The 19997-nt window shown below is 50.0% G+C and overlaps 1 protein-coding gene across 1 annotated transcript; it reads left to right on the top strand.

Annotated features, from left to right (window-relative positions):
* The first annotated feature begins 3693 nt into the window (after positions 1–3693).
* On the top strand, positions 3694–15068 carry SCN4B (sodium voltage-gated channel beta subunit 4). Its single transcript, XM_035140042.3, has 5 exons — positions 3694–4029; positions 12652–12812; positions 13608–13854; positions 14174–14300; positions 14736–15068. Exons 1-5 carry the CDS (start codon positions 3975–3977, stop codon positions 14824–14826), a joined length of 681 nt encoding a protein of 226 aa, XP_034995933.2. The 5' UTR covers positions 3694–3974; the 3' UTR covers positions 14827–15068.
* The last annotated feature ends 4929 nt before the right edge of the window (positions 15069–19997 follow it).

The raw sequence follows: 19997 nt of genomic DNA, 5'->3' as shown, positions 1-19997 counted from the left end.
TTCCTGAATTCTAGCCTCTGTTAGTGGGGGGGGGGGAGAGATGGCTCAGAGGAGGCACCTTACTGGAATGGCTAGAGGTGTCCTGCCATCACTAGAAGCTGCAACAACTCAGGGTTGCATGCCTTGTGCCACATTTGTCATCCCTAAAAAGGAATCCAAATTTGGCTGCCTCCCGTGCATGCTGAACTTTTAAATTTGTTACAAGCTGGCTTTATTAATATGCAAAAGGCTATAGCTCAGTGGTAGCACACCTGCTTTGCATGCAGAAGTTTCAAGGTTCAATTCCCCAGTGGCATCACCAGGCAGGGCTGGGAGATAACCCCAACTGAAACCCTGGAGAGCCTCTGTCTGTGGACAGTAGTAGGTAGGCCAGTGGCAGTTTTCTATGTTCCTATGCATTGTGAGTAGCTCACAGCCTTGGCGCTCCTTCCTTGCATGCCACTGCATCAGAATGCCTTCTGATGAGGCAGGGATCCTAAGATGCAGGTATTTGGGCTAAGCCAGCCATGTGCCCCTGTCAGGTTGCTGCTGAGCCAGGTGATGCCTCTGCTTCTGGTCCTCATGATCAAGTGGTGAACTGGTCCAGCCTCACATCAAAGAGCCACAAAAAAATCCGAGAAAACCAAAATTGGCTTAAGGTTTTTTTTTTGTATCACGTATCACTCATGACCTGCTGTTGTTTGTAAAGTATTGTATTAAAACTGCAGCACATGCATAGGCATGAATGGCCTCTACTGCTCTCCTGGTGATTCAGGGAGATGCAGCAGTGAATTCCTTTGTGGTGCGATGTGGCATATAATAGTTTTTAAGGCGTCGCAAGACTTTGTGTTGTTTTTGCTGCAATGGATCAATGCTCAAGAAATTGTCATCTCTTGCAGCATCATATGTTTATGTGCTTCTGTTTAACTGACTCCTGTGCTTTAATGCTTGTCCTGCTCCCCACGTTAGATGGGCTCTCCTTGGCCAGTCATCTCCCCGTTTCAGCTAGCCTGGCCTAGGATCTGTGCTTTAAGGGATCTAGGAGCCTAGGTGGGTGGGGAAATAGAATCTTCTCAGCTAAAATATAGATGGCAAATCAGAAAAAGCACAACCAAGGCTAAAAGAATGTCAGTGTGGTTAACAAGTAGAATCAAGAGAGCTGTCAAATGTGGAGACACCTTTTGGAATAATATGATTAAACTTTATTGTAAAGCATGATACAAGTCTGTATGTTTGCCGGGGCACTTTTTGTTGTTTGAAGTTGTAAAATTCTGCTTGATTTCTATTGTTTTGTAGCAAACTGAAAAATGGAAAAGAAACGAAAAAGAAAAAGAAAGTTATGCCCAAATACATTAGAAGCGGGAGACAGGCTAGGGAGATGGTTGGACCTCTGGGTAATAAGGGAGTCACAGGTGTGCTGAAGGTGGAAAATGATTACAGAGAAGCTGAATGAATTGATTGCCTCTGTTTTAACATAAGAAGGTAAGGAAATATGCTGTTTGATCAGACCAAAGGGGACCCAACTAGTCCGGCAACCTGTTCTCACAATAGCCAATCAGATGTCCCTTTTGGACAGTCTGCAAAGCAGAGCCTGAGTGCAACAGTAGCACTCTTCCTGCTTGTCATTCCCAACAGCCAGTATTCAGAAACATACTTCCTCTGGCAGTGGAGGTAGTATACAGCCATTGTGGTTAGTAGTCACTAATGGTATTTTTGTCCTTGTGACACAACAGTCCCTCACCACTCTCAACTAAGTTTATCAGTCTTGGGATGATAGGAGAGCTTCCTACTTGATGGATTGAGGATTACATGTGTAAATTCAATTTTAAACCACCTATCCCATGTGTGTGGGAGAAATATGACAGTAAATAGCCCTTTTAGAAGAGTAAAAACACTTCTGCACTTTTGCTGCTTACTGGAAGGTACGAATTAGGCAATCACATCTTTTATTCCCTGTTTATTTGTGGTCTGCTGACCGTCCCTTCTTTGTCCCCTTTGTGAAGAATGAACTACATGTTTTAGTAGGATGAACAAAAAGGTTTCCTTACATTTCAGTGCAGACAGCAAATACCTAAGAGTAGTATGCGGGAAAAAAATATTTCTTAGCTACAAAAATAGTTTCCAAAATGGAGTCTGGGCTCTAAGCAGAGCCCAGGCATGTATGTCTGCTCAAATCACTGGTTTAAAAGAAGAGAGAGAGCTCAGACAGGGAGGAAGTACATATGATTATCTCCTTTGTTAGAAATTCCCACCAAAGCATTAAGGAAGTGACCTCATACAGTCCCTTCTATAATGATTCAGGAACTCTATGTGTGGCATAGCTGCCAAGTTCTCCCTTTTTTAAAGGGAAATTCCCTTATGCTGAATAGGCTTCCTTGTGAGAAAAGGGAAAACTTGACAGCTATGATGTGTGTAAGCCCCTCAGGTGCCTCTCTGGCAATCATGCATTTGTGATTTTGACTGGAAATCCCACAGGCCTCTCATGGGTCAGTAACTGGTTAAAGAACCAGAAGCAGAGAGCAAGAATAGGAGGACAATGCTCAGGGGAGCAGAATCTGGGAGAGTGCTGCTGCACTCATGTCCTGCTTATGAGAACAGGACGTGGTCTGATCCAGCTGTGGGGCTCTCCTCCTGTTCTTAATGTGCTGCTGAGGCGGCACAATTGCAAACTCCTTGAGGGCCTCCATCCATTAATGGATGCCTATCCCCATTACTCTTCTGCTGATGGCACCTGCAACTGGATGCCACACCCTGGAGGTAAGTGATCGTGTAGGACAAGCTGGAGTCTCTCTTTAGCCTTAACACCCTATTATGCCTCTGAAAATCAGTTGCTAGAAAACGCAGGAGGAGAAAGTGCTCTTGCACAGGTCCTGCTGGCAGGCTGCCCATGGGCAGTTGGATTGCCACTGTGAGAACAGGATGCTGGACCTGAAGACCCACTTTGGCCTGATCCTGCAGGGCTCTTATTGTGTCCTTTATGTCATGTTCTTAAAAGCTATTTGGCCAATGCTCCAGAGAAGCATGTAGGGGCAAGACAGGCTTGGCCAGCTGCACCACAAAGGCCTGTGGCAGCTGCTCCACCATGATCTCATGATGATTGTCCCTGTTCTTTGGTAGCTGCTTCACCCTGCCTAATGGCAGGGCTGGTCCTGAAGTGGACAGCACCACCCACCCGGTTGGTCACAGGACCGACTGCCTATATTGTGCAGCTTTTTCTCACCCAGGCCAGGTGATAAGGAAGAGAGAGCTCCGGGATGAGGCCAGGTGGACTTCACGTGTGGACGGGCGATCACGTTCCAGTCAGAAAGAAGGGCTAGAGTACGGTACTCGTGTCATGATCAATGCTGAGTGGGTGGGACCCACTAACTGGGATGCCCAAGGGCATTTGGGATGGGGGGGGGGTCGAGTAAGGACATCGCCCTGATAAAGGAGGACTTCCACTCACTCTGATGCTCCCGGCAGGCATGGCTGCAGAGGCTGGCTTCGGAGCCCATGGCATCAAGGGCGAGGAAGGGAACTTCTCGTTCTTTTTACTGGTCCCGACCCAGATTCTAGGGTTCTCACTCCGGCGGAGGCTCTCTGCCTTTCCAAAAACCCCTAAAGTGACCCACGCGAACAGCCTTCCCTGTCTGCTTGCTGACAGGGCTCCAATCGACGCACCCTGTCGGCGCTACCAAGCTGCCGGTCCCGCAACTTTCGCCTGCCTCGCGGACCGGGCAAAGAGGCTTTCTGCTCTCTCGGTCCCGTCCAGGGCTCGCTGCGGAGGAGGCGGTCCCGCGAAGCGGCTCGGAGCCGGCTGCCTCCGCCCCTCGGAGCCTCCAAGGCGCGGCTGCTCGAGGGGGCGGGTCGCGCGCGCGGCAACTTTTGGAGCCTGAGAGAGCCGCGGAGGCTGGCAGCGAGCGCAGGCAGCGGCGGAGCGAGAGCCACACTTGGGACGCCGCTTGCTCGCTCGGGCCGGCGGAAGAGGCCACTGCGGCGCTGCAGCTGGCGAGGAGATGGCCGGGGGCGCGGGCGGCGGGGCCAGGGGCTGGCCGGGGGTCGCCCTGGTGGGTAAGTAGCGGTGCCGGCAGGCGGGGAAGGGAACGGCGGATGCGAGTGAAGAGGGGGGACCCGGCGCAGGTCCTGCCGCAGGCGGCGCGCCCGGGCTGGGCTGGGAGAGGCGAAGCTGCTGCCGGCTCAGCTGCGCAGAGTGGGATGGAGGGAGCGGGGCGGTCGGTCGGTCGGTCGATCTGCCACACCGCAAAGCAGGGGCGCCTTCCACCCCGAAGAGGACCGCGCCGGCATCTGGGCTGCTGGAGCAAAGTGGGCGCCTGCCAGCAACTTGGCTGCGGGAGCCTGGCTACGAAACATCGCCCCCCTCCCCACGCCAACACACCGGCTTTCTCCAGGCCCGGAGGACTCGGCGGATAGCCCCCTCCCCGGGAGCAACTGCAGCAGCTCGGGGCCCCAGCAGGACATCCTGCAGACCCGCACCCGCAGTGCCGCTGGGGCTCCCTTGCAAGGAAGAAACTGCTGCTGTGCTGTCCAAACTGCAGCTCCGGATCCTCCGATTCCTGAGTGCGGCGGCGGCGGCGGGGGGGGGGGGGGAGGCAACATTTGCTTCTGCTCTGCTCTGTTGGGACAGGCTCCTGTCTCCTCCCCGTTGGGGCTCCAGTCTGCCTAGAAGCCCATCTTGGGGTTTAAAAAATTATTATTTCTTCTCTTTTTATTTAAAATCGTTCTCGAATAGGTATATTAAATAGTGTATATTTTCAACACAACACACACCAGTGCCTAAGGAAAAAGAACTTTGATAATGGGTGCCTTTGGTTCAAAGCAAAGAAAAGCTTGCTCTACCGCCCTCCCATCTTGTGGTTGTGGGGAAAAACCTGCCCCTGCTCCTGCTCTGAGCTCCCTGCTCTTTGGCCCATCGGGACCTGGGAACAGCGAAGTCCCCAGACCCAAGACCAGGCCACTGGTCATTAATTTAGGCACGATGGCCCTACTCGGCTCCCCCTTTCAGAGTCAGTGTCAGAACATTAAAAATGCTCCCTGCTACTGGATCAGGCCAAGGGGGACCCATCTAGTTCAGACCACATTGGCCAACCAGATGTCTCTTCTGGGAAGCCCACAAGCAGGACTGGTGTTTTACTGGTATTCAGAGGTGGAGGTGGAACATAGCCACCACCAAGCCTACTGATGGCTCTCTAGCGCGAGGTCAACAGGCAGTGCCTGCTTCCCTGTGCATTCTGCTCCAAGGCAGCACAAGTCTGTGGGTGGGCAAGTCAATGGAAATGCAATCCAGAGATGGCAAAGGTCTTCCATGCTCCTGGTCAAGTTGAATGGCCAGTCCAGGGACCAGAGTGTGTGACCTGTCTTGAATGGGGTGCTCTCACATGTTAGCCATGCTCCTAGACTCAGTTTTAAACCTAGCTGCTGAGGTGGTTACTGGAGCTAGGAGTGCTTCTGAGCAATTTAGGCTGGTGTGCCCATTGCATCTGCTCCTTGAAATGGCGGATCTGACATCTGCCTTAGTGATGCCATGTTTGGATGACTGTAGCGTGCTCAACACGGGTTTGAAACTGCTAAGTGTTTGGCATGCTGTAGCCAGACTATTGACGGGAGCTGGGACTGTGAGCGTTGGCTTCCAGTCATAGGGAACAGCTGCACTGCCTTCCTGTTCATTTCTGAGCCCAGTTCAAAATTAAGTTGTAAAGCCCTGGATGGCTTAGACCCAGGTAACTTGAATGACCTCAGACCCTCCAAGTGTCCCTGTTTTCCAGGGACATCCCTGATTTAGAGAAGCTGTCCCAGTTTCTGATTTGATCCTGGAATGTCCCACTTTTCCCTATTTTCATTGGAGAAATGTTGGAGCATATGGAGATATCCGACCCCTGAGTTGCCTGAATAGGGGGTATAGGGAATGTTTGTTTTTTAAAAAAAAGTTAAATGTTTTATTATGTTTTCATATATGTTGGAAGCTGCCCAGAGTGGCTGGGGCAACCCAGTAAGATATGTGGGGTATAAATAGTAAAATTATAATTATGGAATGGGACGTCCCTATTTTTATTAGAGAAATGTTGGAGGGTATGTAACTTGACTCAGCTCTGCTGTCCAGGCATTTTGTGCAGCACCAACCCAGGCTGGAGGGTTTTTTGGAGAGAGGGGGCAGGGCAAGTTTGTCATGGTCCTCTGTGCATCCATCTCTTGCGCCACAAAACTGCTCTGTCTTGGATCTGTCTTAGAGGGCCTGCTTCTGGTATTGGGCCATAGAGACAGCTGGTGCATAATGCTGGTGTGTAACTCACTCAGTTGCCCAGAGATGGCCGAGGCAGTCTCAAAAGTCCAGAATGGTGGTCCTGCTGGGTGGCTTCAGCAGTCACATCAAGGATACATCTTGCCCTACATGGCCTCTTTAGCAACCATGGGGCTGGCCCAATATATCATTGGTCCAATCCATAATGCAAGGCATATCCTCAATTGGGTCCTTGTGAAGGTAGGGGATCCTATTGTCATGGTCAGACCACTCCCTGGTGAAGTTTGGGCTTATGGCATCTGTCTCTCCCTGCAGGGGTGGGGGACCTCTTAGAATGGTCCTTCTACACAGGCTAATGGATTCCTGAATGCTCTGGGGAATTTCCCAGTGGATAGAGTTGGTTATTCTATCAAGACCCTGCTTTCCCTATGGAATAGTGGAATGTTATGGGGCATTGCTTGGATTGCTTCCAAATATCTCCTGTGATCCTGTAGAGCCTTTTGGGCTCCCTGCTACTCCAGGGGGCTGTGGGCAATAAAACAAGCTGGCCAGTTTGGCAACAGTGGGTGCGTCTTAGAGGGTGCCCACCCCGTGATCAGGGGGAGCAGGGCATTTACAGCAGTGCTGCATCTCCTGCCTTGTGGAAGGAATTCCATCCCTGCTATTATCAGGCAAGCGTCAGCTGCATCAGTCCTGTGATGCTGGCCCCAAAACTATTTTCCACACATGCTTTTTCCGAAATGCCACCTAGCTATGCTTACCATTGATCAATATGATTTGAGTTTTTTTAAATGGAATTAGATAGATATACGGTACATTGTTCATTGTGGTTTTACACAACTTCAGTATTTTCCTATGGAAAGTGCTATATCATTTGTCTAATAAAATAAATAGCATTTAATCCTTGCCTATGCTGTGCAGAGTAGATGTTGGCTGACTTGACCACCCCAGAGCTTCACTGTAGGCAAGTGGGGAGTCGCTCCAGGCTTTAGTCTCCCTTGGTCTGCCTTGGTCACTGTATGATTAATTGCATCACCATTGTCTGTGGTGTTTTACAGAGTGAGATTGGCTACCTCCCTGTTTAAACATTAACACCAAGTTGCTGAAAAAAAGAAATGGAGGGAGAGGGGCCAAGGAAGGGTCACAATGGAATGATCTGATTTCTGTTTGCTTTACAAATATCAGCACTGGGTTTCTTGGGGATCCACAGAGCAGACCTTGTATCAATGAGCTGCAAGGACTACGCATGTGTCCTGTGATTGTGCCTCTGCTATTTGGGGGCTGGCCCTGGCTCTGAGGCTCCCTAGCTCTTCTGGGGTGGCTCATAGCCCCAGGATGACTCTTTGAGAGTCTTTCTGGCAGGAGCTGCAGCGAGATGATGAGGCCCCCAGAGGCCCCCATCCATTCCGTTTGCAGGAGGAGGCCTGGGCAGGTTGTTGCTCCTAATGGAACTGGTTGCTCAGCAGCCCTTTCCTGGAAGAAAGGAGGCCTCCTGTGACCCTCTTGGAAACTCTGGAAGCTGCTGGCTTCAGAAAGGCAGCTCACACCATGTAGGTGTGCAGCTGCAGGTTCCTAACCCTGTCTGGAGAACATAGGAAGCTGCCTTTATACAGACTCGGGCTCTTGGTCCATCTAGCTCAGCATTCTGTCTCTCTGCATTGACTGGCAGTGGCTCTCCGGGATTTCAGGCAAAGGAGCCTCTTGGCCCTACCTGGAGAAGCTAGAGATTAAACCTCAGACCTTCAGTTTGAAGTGCAGTTGCTCTGCCACTGAGATCTTCCTGATGCTCCTGAAGGTACCACTTAATCCTTGACCCAAGGAGCCCCAAAATCTGCTCTCTATTAGCTCCCTTTTACCTTTTAATCCTTTTGTTTATTTAAGAGATTTTCATACCACCTTTCATCATTGACTCCATTGGTAGGCTGCAGAATGGCTGACTGGCTGCTGCTGCCGGTTAGAGATGCAGAAAGGAGCTGTCACAAAGTGCTGGTCATGGCAGGATTGAAGCCCAAAGTAGTGGAGCAGGCCGGGGAATTGGCAGGGGTCATCGGACTGGGTTTCCAGCTCCTGGGCATGGCCTGGGATCCTTCTGCAGTCTTCCAGAAGCACCAAGCCAGATTCATCTGGATGCATTCTCTTCCGCAACAGGCAAGCTCCCAATTCTTTGAGCCTTGGCTTGTTCTGCAGCTGCCTTGCTCTCCTGTCAGTTCCCTCAAAGCCATAGCAAGTGGGCAAAAGCATTGAGGCCCACTGTGCTGCCAAGGGGTTTCCTGCAGCTAGGGTTATGATGCAGTAGGTGGCACCCTTCCTTTGGGCTCCTTGCACTGAGCTCTGAGGGTGGAAGAGCCTTTGTAGGTGCCGACTTGCTGGCTGGAGCGTGGTGAGATACTTTAGAGGGTAGTTGCTCTGCTGGCCCCCAAAGAGCACACAGTTGTACAACCAGAGGGTTTGCAGGACAATTATTTGGCTCTGGCCACAGGACCTCTCCAAATCTATAGTCTTGCTGGGCTGGCCTTTGGTCTGGGAGTCCACTTTTCCAGGCTCTGTGAGGAGGCAAGCTGGATAGAGAGCACTCCAGCACGGTGGCTGAGGCACGTGCAGTAGAGGATGTGATGGTGCACAGCTTAGCAACTGCATCAATCCCAGTTCCTGATACTTGTTTCGCACTGAAGATGTGGGGACTCTGGAATCTCTTCATCAGCTGGGCCCCTCTTGAGTGGGTGCCCAGGACCAAAGCTGTGGGGGAACCAGCAAGAGAGGACCTTATGCGTTCCCGGTACTTCCTTTCTCTCTCTGCTTTGTTAATATATATGAGAAGATGCAGGGGGGAGAGAGATGCAAGTGCGTGATGCAGCAGCTCTGAAGCTGGCAGCCTGAAGGTCATCTGTCAGCTGCAGCACCAAAGGCAAAGCTATCTTCCAAAGAGACTAGGCTGCCCAGATATGTTTGGTGGGGACAAACAGCACATAAGAGATGGAGCCTGTCTGGCTGGGCTAATTAGCAAATACTGAGGGTAGGTAGCATGCAGGTGTGCAAAACACTCTGAGAGAGGGTTTTTTTTGGGGGGGGGGTGTCTTCAGGAGCACCTTGCACTTTCATGCTCCCATTTCCACATCTCTTGCAGAGGTGGACCTCATTTCTGGGTATCTACAAGGCAGGATGCTCAGATCTTGGGAGATTCCCCATTCCTTTACCTTGTCCAATCTTAAGCAACATTCACTGATTTCCCCATATGTGACAACTGCAGATCCCCCTTGCAGGCCTTTCAAGAGGTGGACAGAGCTGCGCTCATTTTACAGAGCTTAGAAGAAGCTCCTGATGTATGAGGACAGGCTAAGGATGAGCCATGTCCGCTCCTCTGCAGAGGACCCCTGGTGAAGGGAAGGGCTGTAGCTCAGGAGCAGAGCCCCTGCTTTGCATGCAGAAGGTTCAAGGCTCAATCTCCAATGGCCTCTCCAGGTAGGGAAGGCCCCTGCCTGAAACCCTGGAGAACCTTGGGCATATGGTTGGCCACTGTGAGGACAGGATGCTGGCCTAGATGAGCCATTGGGATGATGATTCATAGAATTGCAGAGTTGGAAGGGGCCCCTGGGGGTCATCTAATCCAGCCCCCTGCAATGCAGGAGTCATCAGGCTCTTCTTGCATTCTCATGCTGTGTGGTGTGACCCCTCTTTTGCAGGTTCTAGATTAGGGCCCCAAAGAAGGATTGCAACCTTTTTGATGAGAATGGTGTTCTGCTCTGGACCCTGAACTGACACTGTATGTTTGGAACTCTTAAGCACTGGAGGGAAGAAGGGAAATAAATAGCACTAAGAGGCAGCTTGAAACTTTAAAGCAGGCACCCCCAAACTGCGGACCTCCAGATGTTTTGGCCTACAACTCCCATGATCCCTAGCTAACAGGACCAGTGGTCGGGGAAGATGTAGTCCAAAACATCTGGAGGGCCGAAGTTTGGGGATGCCTGCTTTAAACAGTCAGCTTTTTATTTATCCTAATAGCGCATATGACAGCTTATAGAGTTATAGACTTTGTGGTTTACAATGCTTTCACTTTGAACACAGCCTATAGACTGATTTAACAATTATGAGATTAACAGTTTCCTGAATGTTCCTAAGCATACCACCTCTGTTCTTCAACTCTTAAGTCTCTTAAGTATTTTAGTGGCACCTTTTCCCAGAAGAATTTGGGTACTTGAGCTGTGAGGGGCAGTCAGGCAGGACTCAGAGGGCAGGTAGCTAAAGGGTCCTTGGCCGAGGTGGAGCTTCTGCCCATTGGCCTCCATTCCGGTATTCTTCATTAATGCCATTTGTTGAACAAGCGTTCACTCTTCTGATTGTTTTAGATAACATTCCAGTGAACAAGTTTCTAATGGACATATGGCCTTTTTTTTTGCCTTGCTGGTCAGCTGTCAACAGGCTATTTCTATGTTCTTAGCATTCATACCCTGCCTCTCTTCCATTATGGAACCTATGAACTGCCCAGGAGGTCACCCATCTATGGCCCTGACCAGACCCAAACATCCTTACCTTCAGCAAGGTGGTGGCCTCATATCCCTTCAGAACATACCCTGGTATGTCCACATTTGATGCTGTGATCAAGTCTTAGGCTTGCATCTGCCTAGCTTAGGGTGATCAGCACATACTTGGCACAAGGGTGTGTTATTGGCCAAAGAAAAAAATATGTTCTTCGTGTGTGCGTGTGTGTGTGTGTGTGTGTGTGTGTGTGTGTGTGTGTGTGTTCATGTTCATTTTCTTTGTGAAGCAAACATTACATCATTTCAATGACAATCCAGTTATTCTGGTCAACATGTTCTTTGTCTAGAAAACATCTTCTGAGACTGTCTGTCATGTGGCCTCTCTGACTATTTCGGGTGACTTTATGCTAGTGTTAAACACCCTCTGTGGTGGCTGTAAACCTCTGCATTTAAGGCATGCCAGTTTGTTGTAAGAGACCTGGGGCAGGTTGAACTTTGTGGTAGCCAGTGCCCCTTGGACAGGGTGGCCACTTCCTGCCACTAACCCTACCAGTGCTGGCTGCAGAGTCCCAATTTCATCCATTTCACCCACTAATACTGTTTCACCCACTAATACTGGTGCATTGACAATTGTCAAATACTGGGTGAAAACTGTTTGGGTGCCTGCACATCACCATGGATGTACTCTGGGTTAGTAGCCTGCAGAACTCAATGATAGACCTCATGCTTTACATGCAGAAGGCCCCAGGAGGAAACCCTGGACATCTCTAGCTAAAAGGATGGCAATTTGCAAGTGATGAAAGAAATCGTTTTCTGCCTGAGGTCGTAAGAACATTGGAAGCTGCTTTGTGCTGAGTCAGACACTTTGGTCTATCTAGCTCAGTAATGTCAACACAACTAGATGGACAAATAGCCGCTTCCCTGATGGAAGGCAGCTCCTTTTGCTCACCTGATGGAGATGGATTGAGGACTAAATTAGGAAGTTAAAATTTAAACTTTCTGTCCCAAATGTGTGAGAGAAATATGAGAGTAAGCAGGCTGCAAATGAAAAAACACTTATTCACATTTGCAGCTTACTAGAAGCTAGGAATTAGGCAATTACACCCCCCCCATTTATTTGTGATCTGCTGACCTTCCTTTTTTTGTCCCCATTGCTAAGAATGAACCACATGTTTTAGCAAGATGAACAAAAAGGTTTCCTTACATTTCAGTGCAGGCAGCAAATACATCAATACTGTATGCAGTTAAAAATCAGTTACAAAATACAAAATTAATTTCTATAATGGCATCTGGGCTCACATCACCGGCTTGAAAGAAGAGAGAAAGGTCAGACACAGAAGAAATACATCAGATTCTCTCCTTTGTTAGAAATTCCCACCAAAGCATTAAAAAAATGACCTCATACAGCACCTTCTATATTAATTCTAGAACTCTATGCGTGAAGTTGCTCATGTGCCTGTCTGGCAATCATGCATTTGTGTTCTTGACTAGAAATCCCACATCACCTATGTCCATCACTGGGGAGGGCTTCCTGCTTGGTGGTGATGTCAGCTGCTCTGCTTTCCTCTCTGGAGGTGTGTGGAGGAAAAGAGGGCACTTCCAGACAGCCTGTTTACTGAGCATTCATTCTGATTGATTTGCAGGAAGATAACATTGGCAAATTAATGAGTGCCCACTCTGATTTGTTCCTGGGGAGGTTAGATGACATTTATTTCATCAAAGCAAGTGTTAGCCCATACTGTCCAATGCATCTTCCAATCAATTTCTTTATGGCAAAAAGTCTGTTCTTTGGGGCAAGTGGGTTTCTTGCACAAGAACTCCCAAGCAACTATAGCAGCGCAGCCTGTACTTGCCGCTATGCTGTCGAATTTCACCCCAAAACAGCTACAGTCTGGAAGTGCCCAGAGTCTTCCCCAGCAGAACCACATCGCAGTCAACGTGCCTCTGCTTTCTCCTCCTTAGGCCTTCAGCTCTGCTCTGTGACACTTGCCTTGGAGGTTTCGGTGGGCAAGACGGCCGTTATCTTTGTAAAGAATGGCACGGATGTCCTCTTGCCCTGCACATTCAGCTCTTGCATCGGAATCGAGAGAGCCAACTTCTCGTGGATCAGCAATAGCACTGAAGTGTGTGGCTTACTACACTTTGCAGGCGAGGGGTTGGATAGCAAAGTGGAAAGGCATCATGAGTCTCATTAACAGCCAATGGTGTAACTTTACTGCTTTTATTATTTGCTGGTTTGAAGGTCCTAAGTCTAGGGCACAAAGGCAAAATACACGTGTCTTAATAAGTAATGAGTGACGGCCCAATTCCTTCCATGTATAACAGCTCACATACAGAACTGTGACCATCTGCTGCCCACCCCTTCCTGTCTCAGCTGTGGTCACAGGGGAGGTAAAGAAAGGCCCCCCCCGTAGGTCTCTTATCCCCAGAGTATCCTTCAGGAGCTTCCAAACGGAGGCAGTCTCTCCTTGGCAGTTTTGGCTGTCCAGAGAAACCGGCCCTTTTCAGCTGTGCACTTTGAGCTGATGTATAACATGGAGCAGGGCTTTTGAGTGTGGCTGCTCCTGCTCTGCGGAACAGCTTCCCTTTCGAGATAGGACAGGTGTCGATCCTCTGCACCTTCTGGAAACCCTGCAAGATATTTTTGTTCCAGCAGGCTTTCCCAGCTGGGTAAATGGGTCTTTGTTCTAACTCTTATTGCTATTTTTAAGTGTTTCTGCTGTTTTTTTGTATATCACCTTGAGACACATGTATAGAGGGTGATTAGATGATGATGATGATGATGATGATGATGATGATGATGATGATGAATGCATCAAGCAGCTCTTTTCCCACCCCATCCCTGACTGTGTGACCCATCAGGGGAAGCTTCTTCTGGACCACCAGACCCTTTGCTCTTTGGTTTTTCCTTGCTGCAGATATTCAAAGGAATCGTCAAGAACAAAGACTCCAAGCCAGAGCCCTACCCGGAGTACAGGTCTCTCATCAAGTACGAGTTGCCGACTGATATTGCCCTCAGCAAGGATAACCGGGAGTTCAACGTCTCCCTCCTGCTCCTCTTTGCAGAGTTCAGTGACTCTGGGAAATACACTTGCTTTGTTAAGAACCCAAGGGAGAAGAATGCCAACCATAGTGCCACCATCACGCTCAAAGTGGTCGTGGAAAGTAAGTACCAGTTGCCACCAGGGCAGCCATTGGGGGCCACAGTGGACCAGCTGCTCCTTTTGCCCAGGGGTTGTGTCGGGGCTACTTTCCCAGCCCTGGCATTGGGTGGTGAGACAAGCTGGGTCCTCCTCACATGTATAAGGTGTGGAGGCTGCATCTCACCCAAAAGCTGCCATATTGGGGAGGAAGGGAGAGAAGGGGGTGCTTGAAGCCCCTTCCTTGGCTCATGGCACAGCCTGGCATGGATGTGCAGGCAGGGGGCACCCTACCACCCTGGGGCCCTCTTGCCTCACCCTTCCTTATCCGCTCCCTTCCCCAGTGGAGAAGAAGGACAACACGCTAACGGTGATCATCGTGTCAGTCGTCGGGGGTGTCATTGGACTCCTGGTCCTCATCATGTTGATCAAGAAAGTCACCCTCTTCATTCTCAAGAAGACACGGGAGAAGTGAGTGTGGTTGGATTCCCATTCCCTGCCACCTTCCCCTTGGGAGTAGAGACTGAGAGGCTCCCTTTCACCAGAGGGGCTGGGAGGCCCTGAGCAAAGTGGGGCCCAGTATGGCACACAGCATGTGGGCTCCAGCATGCTGTAGGCAACTTGCGTGGCTTCTTTCTTTGGAGTATCACTGGGGTGAAGGGATTCCTTGCCTTCCTGGAGGCCATCTCATCCCTGTCCCACCCTGGGCTGCTGTTGCAAGCCCTGCTGAGCCCCAAACCTCCTGAGTGTGGCTTATGTCTCTGGGAGGCCTGGTTGCTGAATGGGAAGATTTCCCCACCTCGGGGCTGCCATTGCATAGAAGAAGGGTGAAGCAGGCTGTGGTGGTTGAGGAGAGGACACGCTGCCGGGAACAGTGATAGTTGGCCTCTTTCTTGTTCTCCGCAGAGAGTGTCTTGTGACTTCTTCAGGAAATGACAACACAGAGAATGGGCTGGCCGGCTCCAAAGCAGAACAGAAATCCGCCCCAAAGGCCTGAGGCTGCTGTGGAACCGGTGACCTGTGTGGCCCTGAAATCCAGGCCCAGGAGGAAGAGGAGGAGAGTCGACCATTTCCAAATGATTGATGCTTGAGACACATGACTATATTATACAGTTGGCTGCAACCAGCACTGCTTCTCAGATAAGACTGCAGGCATTGGGCAGGCAGGCTGGGGGGAGGAGGGGCTGTGTGCTCAGGTAGTTCTTAAGCCATGAAGAGGATGCTGCCAGGTGGGATTTGGTAGGTGTGAGCTTGGGCATCTTCAATGCAATGCAGAAGCCTGGGCTGGCAGGTGGGCGTGGTGCCAGGGACTTGGTTCTCCTCCTGGGCAGAGGGCAACCAGCTGATACAGATGGGCTGGGATCCATCAGGGGAAATGCTTGGCACCCTCTTCCCTGCCAGCCTCTCACAGGAGCCGAGGCTCATTTCTAAAGGATGGGAGGGCCAACACTGCTGGGATAGAACTTGCACAGGCAATAGGAGTTTGAAGCACCCCTGGGAGCCAGGCGCCATTTTGCCTGTACCACTGCTGGATTTTGTCATCTTTCCTGCCTCCTGGAGTGGGTGGGAGAGTAGATAAGCTGCAAACTGCATCTGGAGCCTGCTGCTCTGTCACCACTACTGCCTGCCCACGCCCTACCTCCCACAATAGCTATACAATATTTTTTGTTTGTTTTGTTTAATGCTTGTGTGATTGTGAGGCTGAGGGGATAAGAGAAGCAGCCTGGCTCTCATTGCTCATGCTGCACCCCTTCGGGGTTGGAGTTCCTAAAGCGGTGCTTGCTCTGCCCTCAGCCGCCACACTGTAGTGAGGAATGGCACCTAGGCAAGGTGAGCCGTTAAGCCTGGCAGCCTCTTTTCAACCCAACTGGTGAGTCTGGGGCTCCTGAACTCACGGTCCTGGGCCCAACTTACTTGCATTGGCTCCTCCTCCTGGTCTCCTGGTGAGAGAGGAGATGGAGAGAGCCAGGAACCTGGCTTCTTGTTTCAGGCCTTTGGACTGCCTTGGATCTGCCAAGGCCTTAAGTGTGAAGCAAGCCAATTCCCTGGCGCTCCCCTCCCCTCCTAGCTGGCCTGCCGCTTGGCTCTATATCGCTCCTCCTCTCCTGGGCTTCCCGCTGGGAGAAGAGGAAGGGAGTCTCTTCTGTCTGGCCATGGTCAGGAGCAACTCTGATGGGAACCTTGCAAGGCTTGCATGTGTCTGCAGGTTACATTGTCTTGCCAGGATCATGACCAAAACACTTGGTCCAAAAGGCTTTGTCTTCTCTGCTACCCAGCAGACCTAAACCCCCCATTGCAGGAAGCTCCCCTTTCCTATGGCAAGTTGGTCCCTCTTTGCTGGCAAAGGGTGGAGGGAGGCCTGGAACCCCTAACCCTCTGACACCACCCATTCTGTATTTTACATCCCACCTTTTTCTCCAAGGAGCTCAACATGGTATGCATGGTTTTCCTGCTCCTGATTTAATCCCCATAACTACCCTGTGAAGGTAGGCTGAGAGGAATTCATTGACGCAAGGATTTCAACCCTGGTATCCCAGGTCCTCATCAGACACCCTAACCACCACCACTATTATTATTATTATTATTATTATTATTATTATTATTATTATTTATATACCACCCTAAATCCAGAGGTCTCACTCTACCACACTGGCTTGCTAGAGCCACTAATATCTCCTCTGTGATAATAATATATATATAAAAACCTATGTCCCTGTAGCCAGGCCAAATGGGGATCCTGCAAAATGACACAGACAGAGAAGCATGACAACCTCACAGCTGCATCCCCATCGTTGTGTGTTTGGTTCAGTTGGGCATTTTCAGAATTTGGAATGTTATCTTCCCCTGTTTAAACTGGGGGAAGAAATAAAAGTTCGGCACTCTGTAGGATAGTGGACCCAGATCCATGCTGATTTTGAGCTTACCGCAGAAATTTTCAGGCTTTTTCTTTTGTTTACCATGAGGACTAGCATCAACAACACTAATACTAATGATAATGAAAGCTATGCGTTTGCAAATCCTGCACAAGGTTGTCCTGCAACCCACAAGAGGCCACCTCTTCCGCTTTGTCTGGTCTGGGTGAATTTGGGCAGGACAGCGTGCTAAGCTCCTGACCTCCCAGAGGTTGGGGAGGAGGGAGGGCAGGAGGGAGACAGTTCTGGGTGGTGCTCCCCACTCCCCTTTCTCATCGAAGAGATACATTTTCTGCGTTTGACAGAAAAGTGGCTGAGAAGATGCCATTTGTTCTGGGGAGTAGGAGAAATGGTCAGCTCCCACCGCAGTAGAGTTCTTTCTCTCGCTTTTTGCGTGCCTTTGAAATAGTCACATCCTTCATCTGTGCCTCAGCTTCCCATACGATGGGTAATAATATCAACCTACCCGGGGTGGGGGTGGGGGTGTAAAGAGGCTTGATTCATGGTCATTGTCAGATGTCGTAAGTGTGTGCTGGCCTTCCTCCCACCCTAATACACAAAGTGAGCACAAGAAGTTTAGCAGCTGTGGCAGCAAACATGGAGGGCCTCAGCTCTCTCAAGTGACTTCCTGGCTGTGACTTGCACTCCCCCCCCCAAGCTTTGGAAAGACACCATCCCCCTATTTCTGGATCCTGCTTTGATTTCTGCTCCTATGTCTGCTTTCTTTCCTCCTTCCTCTTGACCCCCCCCCCCCACGCAAGGAGGTGTGAACAGCAATAACAGTGCAACCCAGCCTGAGCCAGCAGCAGCAGCAGCAGCAGCCGACAGGACGGGCTGGTGTTGGACAAATTAACCAGATTCCTCAGGTTAATGAATCCTCTTCACTGGGTGTAGCAGCAAATCCAAAGAAAAAGAAACTACCACCCCACCCTCCACTTGCACTCCTCTGAACCGTCTGCCTAAGCAGGCTGGTGGACGAGGGTGAAGTCACAGTCTGCGACGTTTGGCAATAATGTCAGAAGGTGGGAGCCTGGAAGGGCCAAGGAAGGGCTCCAATTCACAGCCAGGCTTGCAGGCAGAGCTCCCATGGGAGTCCCGGAGCAGCCCAGCAGGGGGCACTAGCTGCTTAAGGCGGAGGAAGAAGTTGAGGGGCAGCATTGGCCAGGGAACCTTCTGCCCAGGAGGACTTCCTGGCTGGGCTAACACTGATGCCCCCCCCAATGTTCCTCCCACCTCTGTTTTTATTTCAAGCTGAGCCTTTGCCCCAGGGCGGGGGCAAGTTGCCACCAGGAGCAGTGGCCAGCTAGACTCTGGTGTGAAACCTGAGCCTGCCCGTGAGAGTGGCTGGTGGGCCATTGGTCCTGTGCTGGCTTTTGGGAGGCCTGTTCATCTCCCCTGGTGGCTCTTCCCCTGGCAGTAGGACCCTGAGGATGACGACCCTGCCTGCAGCTTGCCTCAAGGCCCTGCCTTCCTCACCAAGGGCTTTCCATCACCAAGCTGTCTTGCGCTTATGCGTGCCCCCCCCACCCGCCCTGCTCCCTCTGTGAATACAAGAGACTATCCGAGCAGAGCTCTTTCTCCCTCCTGATCCAGCTGCTTCTGCCACAAGGCCTCCCCACTCTGCCCTCCTTCCTTTTCCAAAGAGGCTGGCAGCCTCTGCTGGAGCAAGCCTGGCGCTGCCTGCATGCGCTCATGCCAGGAACGGAAGAGGAGGCGGCAGGCTAGCATAGAGGCTGGGCCAAGCACAGGTGCACCTTTGGTAACCGGTGTTGCCTTCGAGACTTCTCTTTTGCACTCTTCAGCTGTAATTGGCTTCATTGCCCTGAATGAAATAAATCGTTTATATTTACTACAGAGGCTGCTTTCGTTTTGTTCTTTGGAGTGTGTGCAAGTGTCTCAATGACACTGGGTTTTTATGGGTGTTAAAACACATGCAGAGACAGAGATCCACTCGAGCCTTTTTTCCCTGACCTGAGCCAAGACATGCATGCCGTCCTCCATGGCTGAAAGCCAAAGCCTCCTTGATCCCACACTGAAAAATAAATATTTAGCAAGGATTTCCAGAGGCACCAAACCCTTCCTCCCAGTGCTGGATGCTCCGGGGCAGGATTTGTACTGGGAAATTTCCAAGAGCTGGTCCTCTCTCCTGTGCTTGGGGAAGGGATGCTGCATTTTCTTACCCTCTGTGTCTACTTCTCCTGCTCCGGGGCAGAAGAGAACAGTTGCTGGGGATAATGGCTATTTTATGGGACAAGCAAGCAGCCTGGGGCTGCTGAACTTTGGGGTCCAAAGCTCAACCTACGAGATCAACTATGTTCTCTTTGGGCTTTCTGCATTTTCAACTGGTAGCCAGGGCTGGCTGCCTGCTTTGCTCGTGCATTCTAAGTTTCACTTCTGCAAAAAGTTTCACTTCTGCCACCTCTCTGTGGTGGTGGAGGATGCAGCAGAAGGTGTACAGGGCAGATCCCTGTGCCTGAAGTTCTATCATTTGCATGGTGATCCTGAATTCTAGACTTTTAAAGGACAAAATCCTCCAGAAAAAGAAACAAGAGGAATTGATAATTGAGGGCAGGACAGTGGCCATTTTTAAAGAAACGCCCAAAAGATTTGTTCTTAAGAGGGAAAAATATAAAAATTTAACAGAGGTCTTAATTAAGAAAGGCATATGGTTCTTCTGGGAATACCCCGAGGGTCTGACCTTCTTCTACAAAGAGAGGAGAAAAACGATTAAGACGAAAGACGACGCTGAGAAATTTTTGAGAAGATTGAAAAATGAACTAGGAGAAGAAGAAGAGGGGGAAGGAAGCACTGAGAGCTGAAGGGGGGCGGGTGGAGAGGAAATGAAAATCTGAGTTAAATTAAAAATGTTCTTTTATGTATTATAAGGAGGGGGGGGGAAATAAAAGGGGTTATAGGCCTGAATCTAATTGTGCTAGATAGGGGACCGGGGTTTTTTGCTTCTATTCTCACTTTCTGTTTCCTTGGGGGAAAACCTGCATAAATATTTGTCTAGGAACTGCTCTTGATTTAAGAAAAATCTTCTGCTTTTAGAAGTAGCCAGTAGAAAGCCAATCTTAAAATTGAAGTGTATTGAATAAAGAATAAAGAATGAGATTCAACTTGATTTCGTGGAACGTAAATGGTTTAAACAAGAAATGCAAAAGAAATAAAGTAGAATATCTATTGAAAAAAGGGGCCTGGGATATAATCTGTATACAAGAAACCCATATTTCAAAAAAACACGAAAGAATTTTAA

Source organism: Zootoca vivipara, chromosome 14, assembly GCF_965207765.1.
Source record: "Zootoca vivipara chromosome 14, rZooViv2.hap1.1, whole genome shotgun sequence".
NCBI lineage: Eukaryota > Metazoa > Chordata > Lepidosauria > Squamata > Lacertidae > Zootoca > Zootoca vivipara.
Note: the sequence above shows the minus strand (reverse complement) of the source record. Positions and strands in the feature narration are given on the sequence as shown.

Excerpts from the sequence above, each read along its gene's own strand:
- SCN4B (XM_035140042.3), top strand. The coding sequence starts at position 3,975 with ATGGCCGGGGGCGCGGGCGGCGGGGCCAGGGGCTGGCCGGGGGTCGCC. Across the intron at positions 4,030-12,651 it reads GCCGGGGGTCGCCCTGGTGG|GCCTTCAGCTCTGCTCTGTG; the intron begins GTAAGTAGCGGT and ends TCTCCTCCTTAG. Across the intron at positions 12,813-13,607 it reads GGATCAGCAATAGCACTGAA|ATATTCAAAGGAATCGTCAA; the intron begins GTGTGTGGCTTA and ends TCCTTGCTGCAG.